The 22,347-nt window shown below is 40.3% G+C and overlaps 1 protein-coding gene across 2 annotated transcripts in view; it reads right to left on the bottom strand.

Moving 5' to 3' along the window:
- DPP6 (dipeptidyl-peptidase 6) overlaps nucleotides 1-22,347 on the bottom strand; it is a 1,353,880-nt gene that overhangs the window by 182,017 nt on the left and 1,149,516 nt on the right. For both annotated transcript variants that reach the window (XM_006887649.1, XM_006887650.1), the window contains one exon: nucleotides 12,644-12,798. In XM_006887649.1, coding sequence (XP_006887711.1) covers nucleotides 12,644-12,798 — 155 coding nt within the window. The remainder of the gene's footprint in view (nucleotides 1-12,643; nucleotides 12,799-22,347) is intronic.

Below are 22,347 nucleotides of genomic sequence, written 5' to 3'. Positions count from 1 at the left end.
ACATGTTTATTGGGGCTTTGTTCACAATAGCAAAGAGTTGGAAACAACCCAAGTTCCCATCAATAAATGAATGGGTAGAGAAGCTGTGGTATATTCACACAATGGAATATTATGCAGCACTGTAAAACCAGGAACTCATGAAATAATATACAAAATGTGTGACCTTGATGCTGTGTGAAACATCTGTTACAAAAGGACAAATGCCGCATAACGCCACTGTTATTAAACAGGACTGATATCAGTGTTGTGGGGAAATAAAGAAAAGAAGGGGATAAATAATATACATGGCATGGAAACAGAAGAGGGAAAGAACTGCTTCAAAAGAATATATGATTAGATATTATTTGCATGAAAATAGCCCAGAATAAGAGCTACATAGCAAAGTGGACTGGGAGTGGGGGAGGAAATTGTGCAACAATGAAAGAATCTGTTTCTCAAAGAGAAAAGCAAATGGGGGTAGGGACAAAAAATGTGCAACAATGAATGAATGGAAATCCAAGTTCTCTATAAACTTTTATTAAAATTACAGTTAAAAAAACGTAAATATCTCAGAAACATAAAATATACTACAATGATGGAAATAAAAAGAAAATTCATAACCAAAAAGAACAGAGCACAAAAAAGTACACAGAACAAATAACGAACACCAAACACACACATGAATGTGAATGTACAAACATACACACACACATACACACCAAAAAGATAGCAGTAATTTTGTTTATGCTCTGATTTTTAACGTTTACTTTCTTCTATCAATAATTACACTGAATGTAAACATACAAAATAGACAAGCTAAGAAAGAGTAGAAAAATGGGTACCATGACTCATCAGTATGCTACTTCCAAGAGGCATGTTTTAGAGACAAAGATAAAAATAAGCTAAAAATCCCAAGATGTAAAAATAAAGCAGGCAAATTACAATTAAAAAATAGCAGGAGTGGAAATATTAATAGACTGATAAAACATATTTTACTGCAAAAAACAGCATAGGAGACAAGGAAAGACATTACATAACAATTAAAGAGCCAATCCATCCAGATGATGTAGTCATAATAAATATCTAAATTCCTAATGAGAGGGCTCAAAAATCAGATTGTGTCAAAATCCAGAAAGGAGGCTGAGCAATGGACTTGAAGCACTTTGTTGAGGTGTTTGTTCTACTTTAATAAAGTTTTTGAAAGATAAAGGGGGGAAAGCACATAAAATAAGATTGTCTAAGAAGTGAGGGAGCTTTTGTTGCTTAATAGCAAGGAGTTGCACTGCTAACCCAAAAGCAGGCAGTTAAAATTCACTGTTGCTTTGTGGAAGGAAGATGAGTCATCTCTGGTTTGATTGACTGCTTCTGAAAAGCTGCTGATGTCCTCCAGGGTCACCCACTTCACTGAAGAAAATCAGAGACTATAGCATTCAATATGGATTACATGTCAACTTCAAGAAAACAAAAATTCTTACCACTGAACCAATGGACAACATCATGATAGAAGGAGAAAATATTGAAGTTTTCAGCAATTTAATTTTACTAGCATCCACAATTAAAAAACCATGGTAACAGTGGTCAAAAAGTTATGGAGAGAAGGTGGATGGATAAGAAACATTTCAATAGAACAAATGAGGGAAATAACTATCTGAAAGTACTATATTATTAGTTATTGTATGTATGACAACAATCTGGAACAAGGGCTGTGTTTGTAGTAGGGCTTGGAGAGGGATAAAGGAGGGAGGGAAGAAAATGTGCAACACTGAATGAAAAATGTTGTTGTTGTTGTTAAGTGCTGTTGAGTCGTTCAGGACTCAGAGCGACCCTATGAACAAAAGACCTGAACACTTGTATAACTTTCATCGTTTCTCCACGTTCATAGAGTTTGTGGAGGCAAGCCATTTTGGAAGTGGATGCCACTCCTGCTTCCAAGCTTGTTTTAATCTGGAAGCCCCACTAAACATTGTCCACCAGGGGTAACAATGATTGCATTTGACACACAGTTGCATCACAGCAACCATGAGTTACCGCTGTACAGCAAAAGGACAGACCAGTGGTACACAAATAAAAAAAAGAAAATTTTTAAAAATTGAAAATACTTGCTGCATTGAGGAAATCTTCTGTCAAAGACTTCTCCAAAGTTCTAAATAGCAAAAATATTAGTTTAAAGACTAAGGTGCACCTGATACAAGGCTTGGCTTTTTCAGTTACTTCCTATGTATCCGAAAAGTGGACAAGCATGAATTATTGGAGTAGTACAACCAGGGTGCTACTTAAAGAGGTTCAGGTGGTGAAACTTCACCTCATATACTTTGATCTGGTTTTCAGGAAGAGGCAGTCCTGGCAAAAGGACATCAATGCAAGAAAAGATGGAAGCTCATAGAAAAAGAGGAAGACCTCAAAAAAGATGGACTGTACAGCAGTGGCTGTACCAATGGGCTTGAGCTTATCAGAGATGTTGATGATGGCACAGATACCTAGGGTCCCTAGGAGTCATAGTTAACTCAATGGAATCTAACAACAATAGCAATGACAAATGTTAGGGAGCTCTGCTGGCGTAGTCTGTAGGAAGCTGTGCTGCTGGTTTGTTCAAAGGTGGTGCCTCTCTGGCAGTTTGAGTCCGCCAGTGGCTCCATGGGAGAAAGACGGGCAGTCTTATTCCAAAACACAATCTATGAAAAATCTCTCTCTCTCTCTCTCTCTCTCTCTCTCTCTCCAGCTACAAGTTGATTTCAACTTGATGGCAATGAGTTATGAGATGAAGAACTATTCAAAGTTGAAAACCTCAAAGAAATAGACAAATTTCTAAAAGCACTCAACCTACTTAAACTAACTCAGATTGAGGTAGCAAATTTGAGTAAACTCATATCAAAAGAAGACAATAAAAGGATCATCATAAACAAACAAAATTCCCAATGAAACAAGTGCTGGCCCAAATGGCTTCATTAGCAAATTCTACCATTTAGAGAAAAGTTGACTTAAATTCTACTCAAATCATTCCATAGAGAAGGATGGAAAACTCCCTAATTTTTTTTGTAAAAAGCACAACCATGATACCAAAAATACTAAATAAAAAAAATTCTAGATCAGTACCTCTGATTAATAAATATTTTTAAAATTCAATAAATCCTTTGTATCATTTTGTTGCCTGCAACTCATAGTGACCCTATGCACAATAGTTCTGAACACTGCCCCTTAGCAAATTGGTAGAGTTCATGATCAACTGTTGTAGTCAAAATTTGATTGAAAATGTAACCAAAATGCTTTAATAATAATATGTGATTGGAATGCAAAAGTTGGGAGTCAGGAAGAAGGATGAGTAGTCAGAAAATATGGACTTGGTGACACAAAAGAGGTTGGGGATAGAATGATAGAATTCTGTACAATCAATGATTTATTCATAGCAAATATCTTTTATAAGAAACATAACAGGCTATACACATGGATTTCACCTGATGGGATGCACAGGAATCAGAATGATTACATCTGTGGAAGGAACCATTGGAGAAGTTCAATACCAGCAGTGAAAACTAGGCCAGGTGCTGATTGTGGAACAGACAATCAAATACTCATACGCAAGTTCAAATTAAAACTAAAGAAGGTTAAATCATATCCACAGGAATAAAATTTTGCCTTGAGTCTATTTCCTAGGAATTTAAAAACAAACTCAGAAATAGGTTTGAGGTCTTGAACACAATGAACGAAGACCAGATAGCTGTGGGAAGATATCAAGAAAATTCTTTACAAAGAAGGAATAAGAAAAGACCAAAATGTATGTCAGAAGAGACTCTAAATATTGCACAGAGAAGCCAAAGCCAAGTGAAGAAATCAAGAAGTTAAGGAACTGAATAGAAGATTTCAAAGGGCTATTTGGGAAGAAAAGGCAAAATATTATAATGAAATGTGCAAGGGGCTGGAGTCAGAAAATCAAAAGGGCTGAACTCACTCAGCATTTCTTAAGCTGAAAGAACTAAAGAATAAATTCAAGCCATGAGTTGCAATACTTAAGAATGCTATGAGCAGGATATTGATTCAAAAAACATTAAAATCAAATGGAAGGGGTATTCAGAGTCATTGTCCCAAAAAGAATTGGCTGACAGAAGAATTTCAAGAAACAACATATGAGCATGAGGCAATGGTGATGAAGGAGGAAGTGCAGGCTGCTCTGAAGGACTTGCCAAAAAATAAAGCCCCAGGAATAGAGGGAATACCAATTGACATATTTCAGCAAACAGATGCTTCCCTGAACATACTCACCAACTTGTGCCAAGAAATCTGGAGGACAAATACTTGGCCAACTAACTAGAAGAGATCCATATTTATTCTCATTCCAAGACAAGTTAACCCAACAGAGTGTGGAAATTTTCAAACAATATCAGTAATACCACAAACTAGCAAAATCCTGCTGAAGATTATACAGAAAAGACTTAAAGAGTATATTGACAGAAAACTATCATAAATACAAGCTGGATTTAGAAAAGGTCATGGCATTAGGGACATTTATTATCAATGTCAGATGGATCTTGGCAGAAAGTAGAGAGTACCAGAAGAATATCTATATGTGTTTAATTGACTATGCAAAGGCATTTGACTGTGTAGATCACAATAAATTGTGGTTAACCTTGAGGAAAATGGGAATCTCAGAGCACTTGATTGTGCTCCTATGAAAACTTTACTTAGACCAAGAAGTAGTCCTCAGAACAGAGCAAGGAAACACTGCATGGTTCAAAATCAGGAAAGGAGGGCATCAGGGATGCATCCTGTTCTGATACCTTTTCAATCTGTATGCAGAACATATCATTTGGGAAGCAGGCTTTATGAGGAGGATTGTGGTATCAGGATTGGAGGAAGACTCATTAACAATCTATGGTATGCAGGTGACACATTCTTGCTTGCTGAAACTGTAAAGGACCTGACACACTTGCTGTAAAATGTCAAGAACTGTAGTCTTCAATATGGATTGAAGCTCAACGTTAAGAATACAAATATTCTCACCACTGGGCCAATTGGAAGCACCATATTAGATGGAGAACAGATTGAGGTTGTTAGCAATTACAGCTTGCTTGAATCCACAGTCAACATTCTTGACACCAGCCAGTCAGGAAATGAAATGATGAATTGCATTGGGGAAATCTGCTGTCATGGACCTCTCCAGAGTGTTAAAGAGCAACGATGTCAGTCTAGAGATAAAGGTGCACGTAATCCAGTCCATGGTCTTCTCAACTACTTGTTATGCTTCAGAAAGTTGGACAATGACTAAGGATAATAAAAGAAGAATAGATGTGTTGGAGTTGTGGTGCTGGAGAAAAGTCTTGAACATACCGTGGTATGGGTAGGATTTTAAAGCTCTGCCTCATTTACTTTGGGCACGTGGCCAGGAGAGATTGGTCCTTGGAGAAGGACACTATACTCGGAAGGGTGGACAAAGCAAGAGAGGGAGATTCCAGATGAGATGGATTGATTCAGTAACTGGGGCAATTGACGTTGGTGTATCAGAATTAGTGAGACTGGCTCAGGACAGGGAAAGGGGTTCAGCGCTGCTGTACATAGGGTCGCCATACATCACAGATTACTAAAGGCACATAACATACTATGACAGGTTTGGAAGCAGGAGTGGCATCCACTTCCTAAATAACATGCCTCTGGAAACTCGATGAACTTTGATAAATGTCGACAATTGTAGAGAGGCTTCAGGCCTTTATGAGTCAGGCTCAACTCAAAAGCAATCAACAACAACATGATCAACATACAAAATTAGCCAGAATCATTTACATGAACAAAAAGAACTCTGAAGAGGAAAGTAGAAAAATAATATCATTAGCAATAAACATCAAGATAATGAAATAACTAAGTATAAATTTAATCAAGGATATAAAAGATTTATTAAAAAACCAAAGTTAAAATACTACCACCAGAAAGCGCTGTGGTCTAGTGGTAAAAAAGCTGTGCTGCAATCCTGAAGGCATACAGTTCAAGTACACTAGCAGTTCTGAGGGAGAAGGATGGGCAATCACCTTCTGTGTGATTAAGAGTTTCTGAATACTTGCTGAAGGGTCAGCTATGGATCAGTTCCAATTCGGTGACACACAACAACAATAACAATTGCAAGAAAACAAAAAAGGCCTGCATCCACGATGGAATGTTCAATGGTCATGAATACGGCTACTAAATTTATGAAAATGACGTTACTATCCAAAGCAATCTAGAGATGTAATGCTATGTTGGTTTGGGATTTCAGTCACGTTATTTACAGAGTTGGAAAAAAACAACAACCCTAAGCTACAAAATTAGAAAGAAAGAAGAAAGCCCTTTGGAAAACAAAGTACTATGGAATAGGATCAACAAAGCAGTAAGCCTCATACTACATGACCTCTACTAAACAGACATGATAGTAAAAATAGGCTGGTATTGGTACAATGATAGAAATCTAGACCTATGGAACAGAACTGAGAATCCAGAATTAGATCTATCCACCTATAGAGCCTTAATGAGATGGATTGACACAGTGACTGTAAAAATGAGCTTAAGTGTGTCAGAAATGGCACAGGGTAGGGCAAGGTCAGAGTCATTGTCCATAGGGGTCACTATGAGTTGTCAACTTGAGGGCATATAATAACATGGGCAGTTGATCTTCTACAAGAAGCTAAAATCCACTAAATGTTCCTGGCAAAAGTGGGCATTCATTTGCAGAAAAATGGAACTATAATGATCACAGAAGGAAAGCAGAAGACATTTAAGGAGCTCTGGTGGTCTAGTAGGGAATTACATTGTTAATCTAAAGGCAAGTAATTTGAACTCACCAATTGCTCCTTGGGAGAAAGTTGGGCAATCTTCTGTGAAATTTATAGCCTCTGAAAATCCACTGGAGGGTCAGCTGTGAATTGGTCCTGACTTGATGGCATTGAGTTTTAATTTATGACACAAGTAGCTATCAAACATAACTGAAAATTCACAAACACCAGAAGAAAAGTAGAAGATTGGAAAATTCCTAAATATCAAACACTTATGTACATCTAAAGATTTCTCCAAAAGAATGAAAAGATAATTATAGACTGGGGTGGGTGGGTGGAATCTGGCAAAAACCTAGATGACAAAAAAGGAATCTCTAAAATTTATAGAAAACTTCAACAAGTCAAGTACAAAAACATCTCCAAATAATTTAATTGGGAAAAAAAAGAGTAAAGATCAGCATTTACCCTGGAATAAGATTCAGAAGGAAGGAAACAATAATAAAGAAAGATTAATGGAAACAAGAATTATAAGGAGGAAGTGGGAAGAGCGCTATTGTAATATAGAGATGGCAATCAGTATCACCAAAGACAACGTTGAATGGAAAAATCACAACTAAAAGTTAATAAAGGCAGTTATAAAAAAGTAGGTACAAAAAAGAAAAAAATGAGCAAAAATGTGATAAAACACTTTACCAAAGAAAAAATCCAGGTAGCAAAGAAAGAAAGAAAGGAAGAAAGGCTTGTGATCTTTAGCCATTGACTTATTATTGTTAAGTCTGAATCAAATCATAATGAACCCTTCAAAGTGTTTATGAAGACTGTAAATTGCATAGAAGGAGATTTCCTATCTTTCACCCACAATATTGCTGATGGATTCAAACCACATAGAAATGTGCTGCTTTAAGGTTAGTAGCACAAATCTCAAGGAGACCACCACAGCCATTGGCTGATTTAACAACAAATGCCAAGGGTATGGGGATCCTGGAATTCTTGCATACTGCTGGTGGGATTGTAAAATGATACCCACTGTGGAAGTGGATAGTGCTTCCTTACAAAGTTTGAAACAGAAATATCTCATGATCCAGTAATTTCACTACTAAGTATTTCGTTTTTCCTAGAGCAATAAGAACTGTGTCAGGAGTAGAGATATATGTACCATATTCATTCTGACATCATTCTCAATAGCAAAAAGATGGAAACAACCTAAGTGTTCATCAATGATTAATGTGTCTTACTCTGACTCATACCTACAATAGAATATTAAACAACATTAAAGAATAATGATGAGTGAAACACCTCACAGACTTGGACGAACCTGGAAGATATTATACTGAGTGCAATTAATTACAAAGGACATATATTTCACTAAATCACTCTTATATAAAGTAAAAAAAAGTTTATGCAAAAAAATATTACTTTGCAGTTAATAGGGATAGGAAGAAAAAGGAGGGAAAATTACTAACTAGATTTCATTGTTCTTGTTATGTGCCATTGAGTCACATGAGACTCATAGCAACCCTATGAACAACGGTTTGGAACTCTGCCCTATACACACCATTCTCACATCTGATACACTTGAGACCTTTGTATTAACATAGGTGATGAGAAAGCAAGAAGATTAGCAAGCATGATGAGGGCAAAGAAAGACACTGGGAGGTATATGTAAGAGTTGTTGTTATTATATGCACACCCATGTTTACTGCAGCTTTGTTCGCAATAGCAAAGAGCTGGAAACAACCCAAGAGTCCATCAACAAACGAATGGATAGAGAAGTTCTGGTATAGTCACACAACAGAATACTATGCAGCATTGAAAAACAAGGAACTCATGAAATATTATGCAAAATGGGTGACCCTGGAAGACATTATGCTGAGTGAAATATCTCAGTCACAAAAGGATAAATATTGCATAGGGCCAGTGTTGTAAAACGGGACTGACATTGGGGTTGAGGGAAGACAGAAAAGGAGGGGAGGAATGATGTATATTGCATTGAAACAGATAAGGGAGAAAACTGTTTAAAAGGGGCATATAAATGGGTATTCTTGTCATTACAGAAATCCAGAGTGAAGGCTGCATAGTGGAGTGGACTTGGGGGAGGGATTGCATAACAATGAAAGAGTTTTTCTTTTTCTTTTCAAAGAGAAAAGTGAATTGGGGGAAGGGCTGCACAGGGAGAAAAGTGCAACAATGAATGACTGGAAACTCTAAGTCTCTGTAAACTTTCATTAAAATTAATTTTAAAAAATATTAAAATAAAAAAATTAAGAGTAAAGAGTTGTTGTTGTTAGGTACCATCACAGCCAAGTGTGACTTCCAGTGACTCTATGAACAATAGACCTGAACCCTGTCCTATTCTGTACCACCTTCATCATCTCTGACACAGTTGAGTCCATTATTGTAGTCACTGTGCTTATCTATCTCATTGAGAGTCTTCCTTTCTTTCACTGACTCTCCAACTCTCCAGGCAAGATTTTCCTTTACAAGAAACAGCTTCTCCTAGCAATATGTCCAAAATATAAGAGATGAAGCTTTGATATTTGAATCCAAGGAGTGCTTTGGCTGCACTTTTCCTAAGACATATCTAGTTGTTATTTTGGAAGTCCAGGGATATACAGTAATCTTCTCTAACATTTTAACTCAAAGGCATCAATTTCTCTCTCATCTTTATTCATTGTCCAGCTGACAGATGCTAGCAGGTTATCAAAAAAATCCTGGCCTGAATCTTAGGACATCATTGCTCTTAAGTATTTTGGAGAATTTCCCGATAGTACTCTTACCCAATGCAGGAGTCTCCTGGTCAAGTGATTGCTGTACGAAGGGTGCTAATTGTTGATTCAAGAAAGATAAAGACAACTGTATAAGAAGCAGATACAACGTGAGGGAGGCCAAGTCTGACTTCTATCCACTTCATAAAGAGGAACTTTCCTCATCAGTAATATTCCTAATACCATACAAAAAACGACATGGTCAGACATGACACCCTACAGTCTCCTGCACCTATTTCTACAAATCATTAAGTTCAAGTTCATTGCAAATTAACTTGCAGTTGTGGGATTTATTAGGAAAATAGTTTGGAATGTGGAGGAGGCAAAGAATATCGCACAATATAAGCCCAGGTTTAGTCCAGTTGTCCCAAGCCAGATTAACAAGTCACAATTCCTCCATTAGTGGAAGTTCAGGTTCAGTTCTGCGGTACAAATACAATTCGGTACAAATGAAATTCTGGTTTCCTAAATCATCTAGCAAACTCTCAGAGCAGTCACAAGTTACCTTTTCTTTAAATCATACAGCAAGGGAAACCTTTAACTTTGGCTCCATCCTCAGGGTTCCTCTGGGTACATCTTGTCATAGTCTCTTCACTGTGGTGCTAAGGTCTCTTTGCCCTCTCTCCCGTACCATCTTACACAGTGTCTTTACAGTCCCTTTACTACTATCTCACATGGTGTGGAAAGTGTTCTCTTATATTTTTTTCCATAGCTGTTTATGTTTTGCAAGACCATGTGTTTGCAGTTGAGGTAGCTAGGACCGTGCCCTTTACTAGGGAGCTTCTTGCCACTAGGCCACCAGAGCTACCTTAATGCAATGGCTAGAATAGCCAGTTTTCAAGGGCTCTGACACCATAGCAACAAAACTAAACACAATCCTGCAGTATGAAAAACAATAATTTATTAGTGGATTTATAGGTAGATATTAAAGCACAAAGGTGTGGGATAGTATGTGGACATACATACATAGGTTTGGCATAAGATATTTCTACATATGTATTTGTATGTGCTACAGATATATCCATCTATATAAAATAGCATGCAGGGGCAAAGTTATATAGACTTCTAAACCAAATACTTCAAAGGATTGAAACATTGAAATTGAGAGTTTAGCATTAAAGGTTCAGGGGATATATAGGTCAACTTGCATAACATAATCCATAAAGACAATGTTCTACATTCTACTTTGTTAAGTAGTTAACTGGACCCCGGAATGCTTAGGAATGCTATCAAAGATGCAACTATTTGTCTCTTTTAAAAATTTTTAATTATTTTTATTTATTTTTAATTTATTATTTTGTGTGTGTGTGTACCATCGAATTGGATCTGAATGGTATAAGAGGAGATTGCCCCTCCTTCTCCAGTGGAGCATCTGGTGGATTTGAACCACACGCCTTCAGGATTTATTTATCTCTTCTTATTCTGAGCAAAGAAATTCTGAGTGCAGAAAAGAAAAGCCTTCAAGAAACAGTCCAAGGAACTAATGGATCACTTGAACCATAATCTCCACTAGCCCAAGACCTGAAGGACTAGATGGTGCCTGGCTGCTGACTATTCTAATGAGGATCACTATAAGAAGAAATGTGCCAGAGAAAATTCAAAATCATCAAAAAGACTGGACTTTATAGTCTGATAAGAGACTGGTGGAACCCTTGCAATTGTGGCTCTTAAACATCCTTCAAGCCTAGAAATGAACTTACTCTGGGGATCACTTTTTAACCAAATAAGAGGGAAGTCCATAAGGTGAACACTAAAGGGACATGATTCTCAAAGCAACCAGACATAGAAGTTTAAAAGACCAGCATTTGCTCCAAAACACAGTTCAGAAGGCAACAAGGGGCAGTAAAGACAGGGACACGGGGAGCACGGACAGGAAGTGAGACAAATGTTATCACATTGAGGGGTTGGAACTGAGAACAGAAAACAAAAGGAATATCAAGTGTTGAATTGAAACAAATTTGCTCTCACCCAATTCACAATAAAATGTTAAAAATAATATTGAAAGGGACAATAAATTAGTGGAAGGAGGAATGAAAGAACTCTGTTAAAAGGCAAATTTATATTACGCGCTGTCATCTAGACGTTCTCAGAGCGGAAAGATGGAAGACCAAGCTTGACCTCCAGGATCTCATGCTCTTCCAACCCTCGATCATCTTGGGTATGAACACAGAGTCCATATTATGATGTGCTTCCCGTCTCTGGTCTGTACCTCCTTGACCTGATTTGTCTCACCTCATATTTATTGTTCATCTCAACACAAGGCATGTGAAGGGAGGGTTTGTGATGTACAAGTAGATGGCACTACCCTGTAAAAATAATATTGGTTTTAGAGATCTCTGATGGGTCATGACGCTCTGGTGGGCCACGATGCTCACTGACAGAGTCTGAGGAACTTCTTCAGATGCACCAGGGTGGGAACTCAAAGTGGACCCCAGTGGCCATGGATGGACAATCTAAACAAGTGATGGGTGGCTAGGACTTCAACCTTTCTTTCCTGCTGAGTTGACATGTGAGGGTTGAGTATCAGGCACTCTCCTCAGTCTGAGAGTCTGTAATTTGGCATCAAAGTAAGGTTTGAACGTCTCTCCTCCATGCAGCGCCTTTTCACCTCTCTTCCCACTCTACATCCTTACTATCTCTTACTGCCTGTAAGTGCCAACAGCACAGTCTTGGGGAAATAATTAGAAAACAATGGGACAGCATGACCAAGGACAATAGCCAAGGCTTGGCTCAGTGGACCAGAGGAAGACAGGGACCCTTGGATCTTCCCACTACAGAAGCCAAATTCTAAAACAAGAATGAGGCAGCGTGAGGTGTTTTTTTTTTCAACCATAGAACCACAAGTTTGAATGATATATTTATTTAATTCCCAATTACTCTTAAACAAATGATGAACAAATGAATCGTTAGATGAATTAAGAGCAGTTCAATCCTTTTATGGTTTTTTAAAACACAAACTTATGAACAAATTCACCTTAATAGAGATAGGAATTTTTAAAAAAGATAGGAATTTAATGTAATGTAATGAGATATCATCTTTCCTCTTTCCCCCTCGTTGCTCATAAATATACCCGATTATCATATCTGAATCAAATGGAGGTGAAAGGAGTCTAATGAATAATAGAAGAAGTTGTTCTGAGACAGGGCTGGGCAGGCCCATACTCCTACCTTGGGATAGTGGTAGGGCTTCACAGTCGGGTAGACTGAGCCAGTATAGGTGGCGAGCTCCATAAGGGGGACACGGGAGTCGTTGATAGTGGCGTAGGCGAGCCTCGTGCCGTCAGGAGACCACCAGTGTGCGATGTGGGTCTTTAAAATCTCCTCTAGAAGAAAACAAAGTAGAGAAATGTGAACAGGCAATAAATGGAGTGGAAACGATATTAGACAGTCATGAGTAGGAGCTGGTCAAGAGATAAAGTGTTATCCTTGTGGGGACATTAATCTTCTTCAACCGTTCTCACTGTGTCCTGCGTCATGCCTTCATTTCATGGGTGCCTAAGAGGAAGGAGAGCGAGTTCCAGGACCGTAAAACTCAGCAAGTCAAAACACAACTGAACAAGTAGTAATTGGAAGTCAACCTTTCTCCCTCTAATTTTAGCAGTGAGCCCAACGCACACTTTTGAACTGTACTATTATATTATAGGAATCATTACTGTTCTTTAGAGCTCTGGTGGTATAGTCCAGAGAGAGTTGCATTGTTAACCCAAATACTGCTCCTCTCTGGTAAATTAATCTGTCAGAGGAGAATGATGGGAAATCTTCCCTAAGCAGTTTACAGGCTCTGAGGACCTCGTGGAGGGCCAGCTATGAATAAGTTCCGTCTCAATGGCATATGTGTGTGTGCATTACTTCCATATGGTTTGAAAGTAAAACTAGAAAGGATGGGCTTATTCTAAAGAAGGGCACAGAAAAGCCGTATGAGTAGAAAAGCTTGTTTTAGAGATTTAAACCCAATGGAAAGGCAATATGAAGGAGGTAGGTGTCCAGGGACTCATGCATACACAGAGCATGATCAGACCCAGCCTAGGCCCAGGCTGGGCCCATCCAACAAGGTACACTTCACTCCATGCCAGTGTGGCAGAGACACCAGTGACCCTGTTTCTGAGGACTCAACCAGAAAAAAACCAAACAAAAGCCCAAAACAAGCCTTACATTATTTTGAATTCTCATTCTAGAAGTGTCTCTCTTAATGAGAGATGCATCTATAAGTTAGTTTTGTAAAATAGTATATCTGTTCCAGAAAACAATTGTACCCTGTTTTGAGCATGTCAAGAAAAGGCACTTCTCAGTGTAAACAGTAGTCAGAAATGTAATTGGGTACTAGAAGATATATTTTAGTGTCAAATAGTTGTTAGGTCCATGTCTATGTCTATGGCTTGTAGTTAAAATTTAAGGGGAAAAAATGAAAGATAAACCCTCAAATGCATTTCCACTGAGTTAGAAGAGACTCATAGCTCTAAACTCAGGAATCAACTCCATCTGGTTTCTGAGGCTATAAAAACCACAGGAGGAGCTCATCTTTCTCTCTTTAAACTGCTAGTGGAATTTAACCGCCTGTACTTATATAAGGTAATCCCGAGTAGATTTGTTTGTAAAATAATGATCAAAATCACTACATAATACTATTGTTGTTATGTGCTGTTGAGTCAGAACCAATTCATAGCTGACCCTCCAGCAGGTTTTCAGAGGCTGTAAATCACAAAGGAGGAGACTGTCCATCTTTCTCCTGAAGAGCAGCTGGTGGGTTTGAACTGCTTGCCTTTGGCAACATAAGTTATTACCCACTAGGCCACCAGATCTCCATAATAATAGTATTATTCAAATAGTAATTCATATGTATCTATCATCAATCTGCTTCATGTATCCACAGTGACAGAAAAGCATTTACAAAACCTAAAATCATATTGAGGACTCACTATAATCAGTGAGTGTGGACAACAGGACAGAAGAACTGTAAACCAGTCACCAGTTGCTATTGGATTAATTCAGACTCCTTGAGACCTACGTGTGTCAGATCAAAACTGTGTTCCATAGGCTTTTCAGTGCCTGAATTTTCAGAAGGTGCTCCTTCTTCTGAGAGACTTATGGACAGGCTTGAACGTCCAGCTTTTTCATTAGCAGCTCAGCATGTTACCCATTTATGGACACTAGGGCATCCAGGGTATTTTATTAGGATAAAAAACAAGGGGGCTGTGGTGACCAGGAGGCAAGGCCACAGGAAAGGAAAGAATCAGGACAGGAAGCAGTGATAGGATGGTAGGAGCAGTGCTCCAGGGAGAAGGCTCAAGACAGAGAGGCCAGCCCGCCCAGCCAGCTCCTGGATGGAACCTTAGAGTACATGGCTGAGGGCTGAAGAGTCATCATGACGGTGGCCCCCAGGTCCTGGTGCAGTCAGTTTTAGGTGCATTTTATAATTATGTGCAGTAGACTGCAATCAAGTCACAGGAACGACAACTGCAATGCTGCCAATTGTCCTCATGCCTGGACCCTGTCTGTCCTATGGCCACGGATAGCTATGCCAGCTTTACTGACCTTCTTTTGTTAGTGGGAGGCACCCATAGATGTTTTGTAGTAGCAATGGCAGGAGTTATCAAATTTAGTAAATGTTGTTCTCCTTTTAATGAATTTTTAAATAATAATAATAACAATGAATTTTTAAATCTCATCCTTTATGGAACTCTCCTAAAGTGTTGTTTGTGTTGTGACACGTGTGTGTCTGACCAAAACTGTGCTCCACGGGGTTTTCAATAGGTCTTTTTCAGAAGCAGCTGCTGGCCCTTTAGGGTTTTTAAGGCAGTGACTTTGGGGAAAGCAGATGACCAGCTGTGTCTTCCAGGAACCTCTGGGTGGGTCTGAACTGCCATCCTTGGGGTCAGTGGTGAGATGTGTAACCATGTGTGTCATCCAGAAACCTCTCCTAAATTGGAATGTGGTGAGTGGCTCTGACTGCACCAATGAACGTCACACCATGAATGGCTGAGCCCCACCAGGCAGCTCCAGGCCCTGTTGGCTGCTGTCTCTTTCAGATGTTCTGAGCGTGTCTTCCACTTCCCTGAGCTCCTGGTAGCCTCACTGTAAAATGAGGGACAGAGGAGCTGTTCTGTTAAGTCTTTTCCCTTAACATCCTGTGATATGGGGGACATCCTCTGAGAAGACTTAGATACCTTCCAGAGACTGCAGAAAAACCCTCACAAGGTTTGCTAAAGAAAGCAAGAAGGAGAAAGAAAGATTGGGGAGGGGAAAGACGCGTAGGCTAAAACCTCAAGGCTTGTAATTTTCCAATGCCTTCTGCAGCCGTGGAAGTGACTTTCAGGTGCAGGTTTTGGAATGAGGTGATTCAGAGACGACTACACAGAAGCACCTGATTCGTCCAGGGTGCACGTGAGTAATAGAGACTTCAGCACATGGGCTGGTGGAAAAAATAGGCACCATGTGTCGTGCAATTTGTGGGTGATTCTGCTAAATCATCACCACTGCCGGCTGGGAGGGAAAGGGAGGTGAGGGGGTGAGTGCACTGAGTGAGCCGAATTCAAGGAGCTGGTGGAGGAGCCTTATACAGGCAATTATGGGGGTGGGGGACCCCTACACCAGCAGTGATGAGGTGGGGGACCCCTACACTGGCAGTGATGGGAAAAAGGGCCCCTACACCGGCAGTGATGAGGTGGAGGACCCCTATACCAGCAGTGAAGAGGGTGGGGACCCTTACACCAGCAGTGATGGGGTTATGGGACTCCTACACCAGCAATGATGAAGCCTGCAGTAGTTTCTCAGGATATTCATTCAGAGCGAATGCAGGAAGATACAAAGGAGAAAATGGGTTGGCTGTGGCAAAGGCTTTATAAATGAAGACACATGTGACCAAAAGGAAAAGGGGCGGGGGGAATCCTGCAGAGACAGCACATCTATTTCTTCTCTTTGAACTCAGGGGAATCTCCTTGAAGCCGGAGGGATGACAAATTGGTGCCCTTGGGCCAGTCCCTCCACCTTTATTCTCCAGGGAGTTCCAGCCTGCTCACTCACTACACACTGGATCTAAAAGAGATCGTACTCGTTACATATCAAATGATATCCCCCAAAAGATAGGTTGGAGTCTTTACCCCATACCTGTGTACATGACCTTGTTTGAGGATATAAGGCTTTTCTTTACTGATGTTATCAGTTAAAGCAGTGAAGTCATCCTGGAATATGGCGTTATTGTCAGGTGTCCTTGACTCAATTGTGACTCTAAACAACCCAGTGAACAATAGATTGAAACCTTGCCCTTTCTTGAGCTCACAGTCTCCTCTTTGCTTGAGCCTTTTATTACAGTTACTGTGTCAATCTATCTTGTTCAGGGTTTGCGCTCTTTCTCCGACCCTCCAACTTTTCCAGCATGATGTCTTTTTCAAGGTCTGGCAACACGCCCCAAGTATGTCAGACGAAGTTTCACTGTCTTTGCCTCAAAGACAGATTTGTTTGTTCTGTCAGCAGTCTGGGATATAGTCAATACTCTTTGCCAACACCACAATTCACATCAATTTTTCACGTCCTAATCTCAATCTTTCTGAGTGATGTTTTAGAAAAGGAGAAGACAGATATGTAAACAGAAACAGAGGGCCAAATGAGGCTCCGACTACAAGTCACAAAACTTCAACAGAGTCCCAGAGCTGCCAAAGTTGAAAGCAACAAGGAAGAAACCTCCTTTAGAATGAACAGAGTCCAGCACTGTTCAGGCTCTGGATTTGAACATCTACCCTCCAGAATATGGGACAATAAACACCTATTCTTCAAAGCCACTAATTTTCTTATATTTTTCTATGTCCATCTTAGAAAACCAAGATTTCAGGCTCAGAAGCTGAGGGCACGGTGGGTCACACTCATCACACAGGGAAGGAGACAAGAACAAAATACAGGCAGATGAGGTGACCGCTGAGACCAGGCCTCAAAGTGGCCTGAGAATAATCTATTTCTCTCCATTCAGTCAGCAAATATCAGAGCACTTGAGATCAACCTACTGTTCATTGAACTTAGATGTAAAAAAAGGGAACACTTGGAATTATAAAATGCAAAGGTGACAAGGGAACTGAGTAATCACACACTTCCAGAATAACACATATCTGATACGAATGTTGGCAAACCTCAAGGAAATCCAAATCCATTGTTATCAAGTCAATTCTGATGCCCAGGGACTATGCGGGATAGAGTAGAATTATCCTATAGGGCTTCAAACACTGTATTCCTTACAGACACCGACTGATGCATCTCTCTCCATCCCCCGCTCAGTGACTATGTTCAATACTCTTCTCCAGCAGCACAACTCAAAGACATAGATTCTTCTTCTGTCATCCTTGGTCACTGTCCAGTTCTCTGATGCACAGTACAACCTTCCTAATTTTAAACCATGCCTCTTGGTCTAGGTATAGGTTTTGCACAAACATTGACATGTTTCAAATCACAGAAGCAGCCCTGGATGTGCTCACCAGTCTATGTCGGGAAATTTGGAGGACAGATGCCTGGCTGACTGATTGGCAGAGATGATGGATGTTGTTTTAGCAGGCTGTGAATTGCATAGGAAGAGGCTTTCCACCTTCCTTCTGTAGAGAAGCTGGTGGACTTGAGAGTCTGGGGTTAGCAGTGCAGCTCCAGACTGACTGTGTCACCAGAGCGCTCTATTCTACACTCAGAGAGTTTTAGTTTGTTTTCCCTAAATGCCCTTTAACACCTTATTCCTTAGCAGTTTATCTTTCTGTCTGTTAACTGCTCATTAAAGAGATAATTAAGTAGAAGAAACTAAGGAAGAAGGGCTAAGCAGAAGAAATGGTGACATTTTAGCCTTAATTACAAATGTTCCATACTGAAAACATTTTCTTCAGGAGCTTCAGCTTAATGAGGTGGTTTGCTTAAATGCCATGTGCCAAGTATCATTTGGAAACCAAGTTGTTCAGGGATAGGGAAAAAGCCATCTATTTTATTGACTAAATTAATTTCATGAAACCTTGCCTTGGAACAAAATGAGTAATCTGCTTTCCCAAACAAGCAAAATTAACTTGTGAAAAATTAAAAGGCACACCTTTCCTTCACCTCTCAGCTCTGTTGAGGGACCATTTTAAAATCCAAAAAGAAAGATGCATTTGGGACATGCACTAGTCAACCATCTCTTTCTAAGAAAAGGTGGAAAATTCAATCCAGGCTGCTTAAGCTCACAAGGGCTTTTTTGTGCTTCTTATCTTCATGATCTTAAAAGACATTATCTCAGGCATCTTTCAAAGACATATTCAATATTCTACTTATTCATGCAAAACATTATTAAATACATGTCCAGGAGGACAAAATGGTCTCAAGGTGATAAAGGAAGGTCAAAATAAGAAGTGTTCACATTTTCTAGATTGTTCTGCAAATGTAGAAAAGGGAGGCACTAATGTGAATGAGGCTTTTGCAGCAGAGGGTCAAGGACTGCTGCCTTCCATATGGATTGTACCTCCACAACATGAAAACAAAAATCCTCATCACTGGGCCAATTGGCAATCATGATAAATGAAGAAAAGATTGATGTTTTTTTAATGATTTAATCTTACTTGGTTCCACAATCAACATCCTTGGTACCAGCAACCAGGAAATCAAAAGATGAGATGCACTGGGAAAATCTGCTGTCAAGTACCTTTCCAGAGTGCTAAAGAGCAATGGTTCATCCTAGACACTCAGATGCACCTGGTCTAGGCCATGGTCTTCTCAGTTGCTTACTATGTGTCAGAGAGCTGGACGACTACTAAGAATGATAGAAGAAGAATAAATACCTTTGAGTTTTGTTGCTGGAGAAGAGTATTGAACATACCATGTACTGCCAAGAGAACAAACAGGTCTGTCCTGGAGAGGATTAAACCAGGTTGCTCTTTGGAGCAAGGATTCTGAAGCTCTGTCTCACATACTTTTGGCATGTTGGCAGGAGAGGTCAGTCCTTGAAGAAGGACTTCATGCTTGAAAGAGTGGATGCTAAGTGCATGCAGGAAGGGGTCTCATTCCCCTGCCAGGATCTTATCACACCCCGGATGAGATGACAGCGGCAATGGGGTCAGATGTGTCAGAGGTGAGGTTGCCTTAAGGTAGAGTAAGGTTCAGAGCTGTTGTCACAGGGTCGCTGTAAGTCATAGTCAACTTGACAACACATAACAACAACATTTGTGAAATTGCATATGTTGTTGTTGTTATGTGCCGTTGAGTCGCTTGCGACTCATAGTGACCCTATGCACAATAGCTCTAACCTGCTTTGTCCTGTGCCAATCTCATTGCCTCCAACACACACATCCCGATTGCCCCAGTCACCGAATCAATCCATCTCCCAGAGATCCTTCCCCTCCTGTGCCTGCCCGCCACCCTCCCAAGCATGATGTCCCTCTCCAAGGACTGGTCTCTCCTTAGAACATGAGCAAAGTATGTCAGACGAAGCCTCAGAATTCTTGCCTCCAAGGAGCAGCCCGGTTTAACCCTCTCCAGGATGAATCTGTTGTCTTAGCAGTCCATGGCACCTTCAGCACTCTTCTCCAACACCAAAGCTCAAAAGAATCAATTCTCCTTCTATCCTCCTTGGTCATTGTCCAGCTCTTTGATCCATAGCAAGTGATTGCAAAGACCATGGCCTGTACCAGACGCACCTTTGTCTCTAGAGACACACCGTTGCTCTTGAGTAATTTAGAGAGGTCCCTACCAGCAGACTTTTCCATGGCAATACATCTTTTAATTTCCTGGCTGCTGGTGCCAAGAGTGTTGACTGTGGAGCCAAGCAAGCTGAAGCTGTGAACAATCTCAATCTCTTTACCATCCATCCTGATGCTGCCAATTGGTCCAATGGTGAGAATCTTTGTCTTCTTGACATTGAGCCTCAATCCATATTGAAGGCTGCAGTCCCTGACCCTCAGCAGCAAGCGCTTCAGGTCCTCCTCAGTTTCAGCAAGCAGGGTTGTGTCATCTGCATAACGCAGATTGTTTATGGATCTTCCACCAATCCTGATGCCACATTTCTCCTCATAGAGTCCAGCCTCCCGAATGATCTGTTCTGCATTCAGGTTGAAAAGGTATGGAGACAGGACACATCCCCATAAGAAACTGTCTGCATAAGGCCTTACTAATACATATGAAATGTGCTTCTGAATTATTTTTTGGAAGTATACCTTCAAAATACAGGAATAGCAGCAAAAGAAATAAGCAAACAAGACTAAAAAAAGAAATTTATTGCTGTCAAGGTGGAATCAACTCATAGTTGAGCCTCTACTGATTTTGGGAGGGTATAAATTGCATGCTTGGAGGTTGTCCGTGGAGCAGGTGGTGGATTTGAACCACCAGAGAGGTGCTGCCATTGGGTTAGCAATACAACACCCTACAAAGTAGGTCACCAAAATAATAGGTTCCCCTTTGAAGTTCTTATGATTGTACTGATTGTAAAAGAGATGCACATTGGGAGGATTCAGACTCAAGCTAAAAGAGAGTCAGCAGAATTATGTCTTAAACTCTAATTTCTAAGTCAAATCTAAACCGGACAGGTTATCTACCACTTACCTAACTTTAGCCCTGAGAACAGGTGAAGGCTGGAGTTAGTACCTTCATGAACTTAAATATGTCACCCCTAAATGTATGCTAACTTGGCAGGGCCATGCTTCTCAGTGGGCTTGCAGTTATACACCCTGGACATGATCTGGTGTCATCAGCAAAACAGCTGTCAGGTGATTAGGGTGGGATGCAGCCTCCTAAATCAGGTCAAACCTAATCCTGAGATAAGAGGAGTTTTCTTGGGGTATAGCCTGCATCAATTTTTATTTTAAAAGAGATGAAAGAATCCAACCGAGAAAGGGGAGGATCTCATTCCCACCAAGAAAGAAGGACTAAGAGTAGAGCACATCCTTTGGACCCAGGGCCTCTACACTGTGCACTTCTTGACTCAGTGTGAAGACTGATGTAAAAATACATGGAAATCCCCAATTGCTGCAAGACCTTATGCACTAATACACAGAACTCTGGTGGCCTAGTGGTGGCCTAGCAGTAAGAAACTGCACTGCAAACCCAAAGCTGTGAGGTTCAAATCCACCAACCGCTCTGCAGGAGAAGGATGGGCAATCTTCTCCCTTGTCATTTACTGCCTCTGAAAACCCTTTAAAGAGTCATTTATGGGTCTGTTCTGGCAGGATTGTATACAACAACATGCTATAATATGGTAGAGACAAAAATGTAAAAAAATTATAGCATGATAAACAAAAGGATGAAAGCCACACAAGTGTTGGGGACTTTCATTCATAGGTTCGCTATGATCGCCTAAGACTCAAGAGCACTTAACAACAATAACACCAAAATAGAGATCAGTTGGCCTAGTGGAGAGAAAGTGATGCTACCAAGCCAAAGGTGGATGACTTCTAATCCGCGGCCCTCAGGGATTTTTATTTTGTTCATTGTTTTTGTTCAAACATTCTTCTAGGTCATATAGCCCTGGTGTGTCCACTTGCTGTACGGAGGTAACTTGTGGTTGCTGTGAAGTTGAACACTGTGACACTGATGTGTCAAATGTGATAACAGTTACCCATGGTGGACAGTGTTTGGTGGAGCTCCCCGATTAAAACAAGCTTGGGATGACTATCCCTCTAGAGGCTATAGTGATAGAGATGGCTATGGTCGTGATCGCGATTATTCAGATCACCCAAGTGGAGGCTTCTACAGAGATTCCTATGAGAGTTATGGTAACTCACGTAGTGCTCCACCTACACGTGGGCCCCCGCCATCTTATGGTGGAAGCAGTCGCTATGATGATTACAGCAGCTCACGAGACGGATATGGTGGAAGTCGAGACAGTTACTCAAGCAGCCGAAGTGATCTCTACTCAAGTGGCCGTGATCGGGTTGGCAGACAAGAAA

This window comes from Elephantulus edwardii, unplaced genomic scaffold (genome assembly GCF_000299155.1).
Source record: "Elephantulus edwardii isolate Elephantulus edwardi_28Jun2011 unplaced genomic scaffold, EleEdw1.0 scaffold00060, whole genome shotgun sequence".
Taxonomy (NCBI): domain Eukaryota; kingdom Metazoa; phylum Chordata; class Mammalia; order Macroscelidea; family Macroscelididae; genus Elephantulus; species Elephantulus edwardii.
This window is presented reverse-complemented; position numbering and strand designations above follow the sequence as displayed.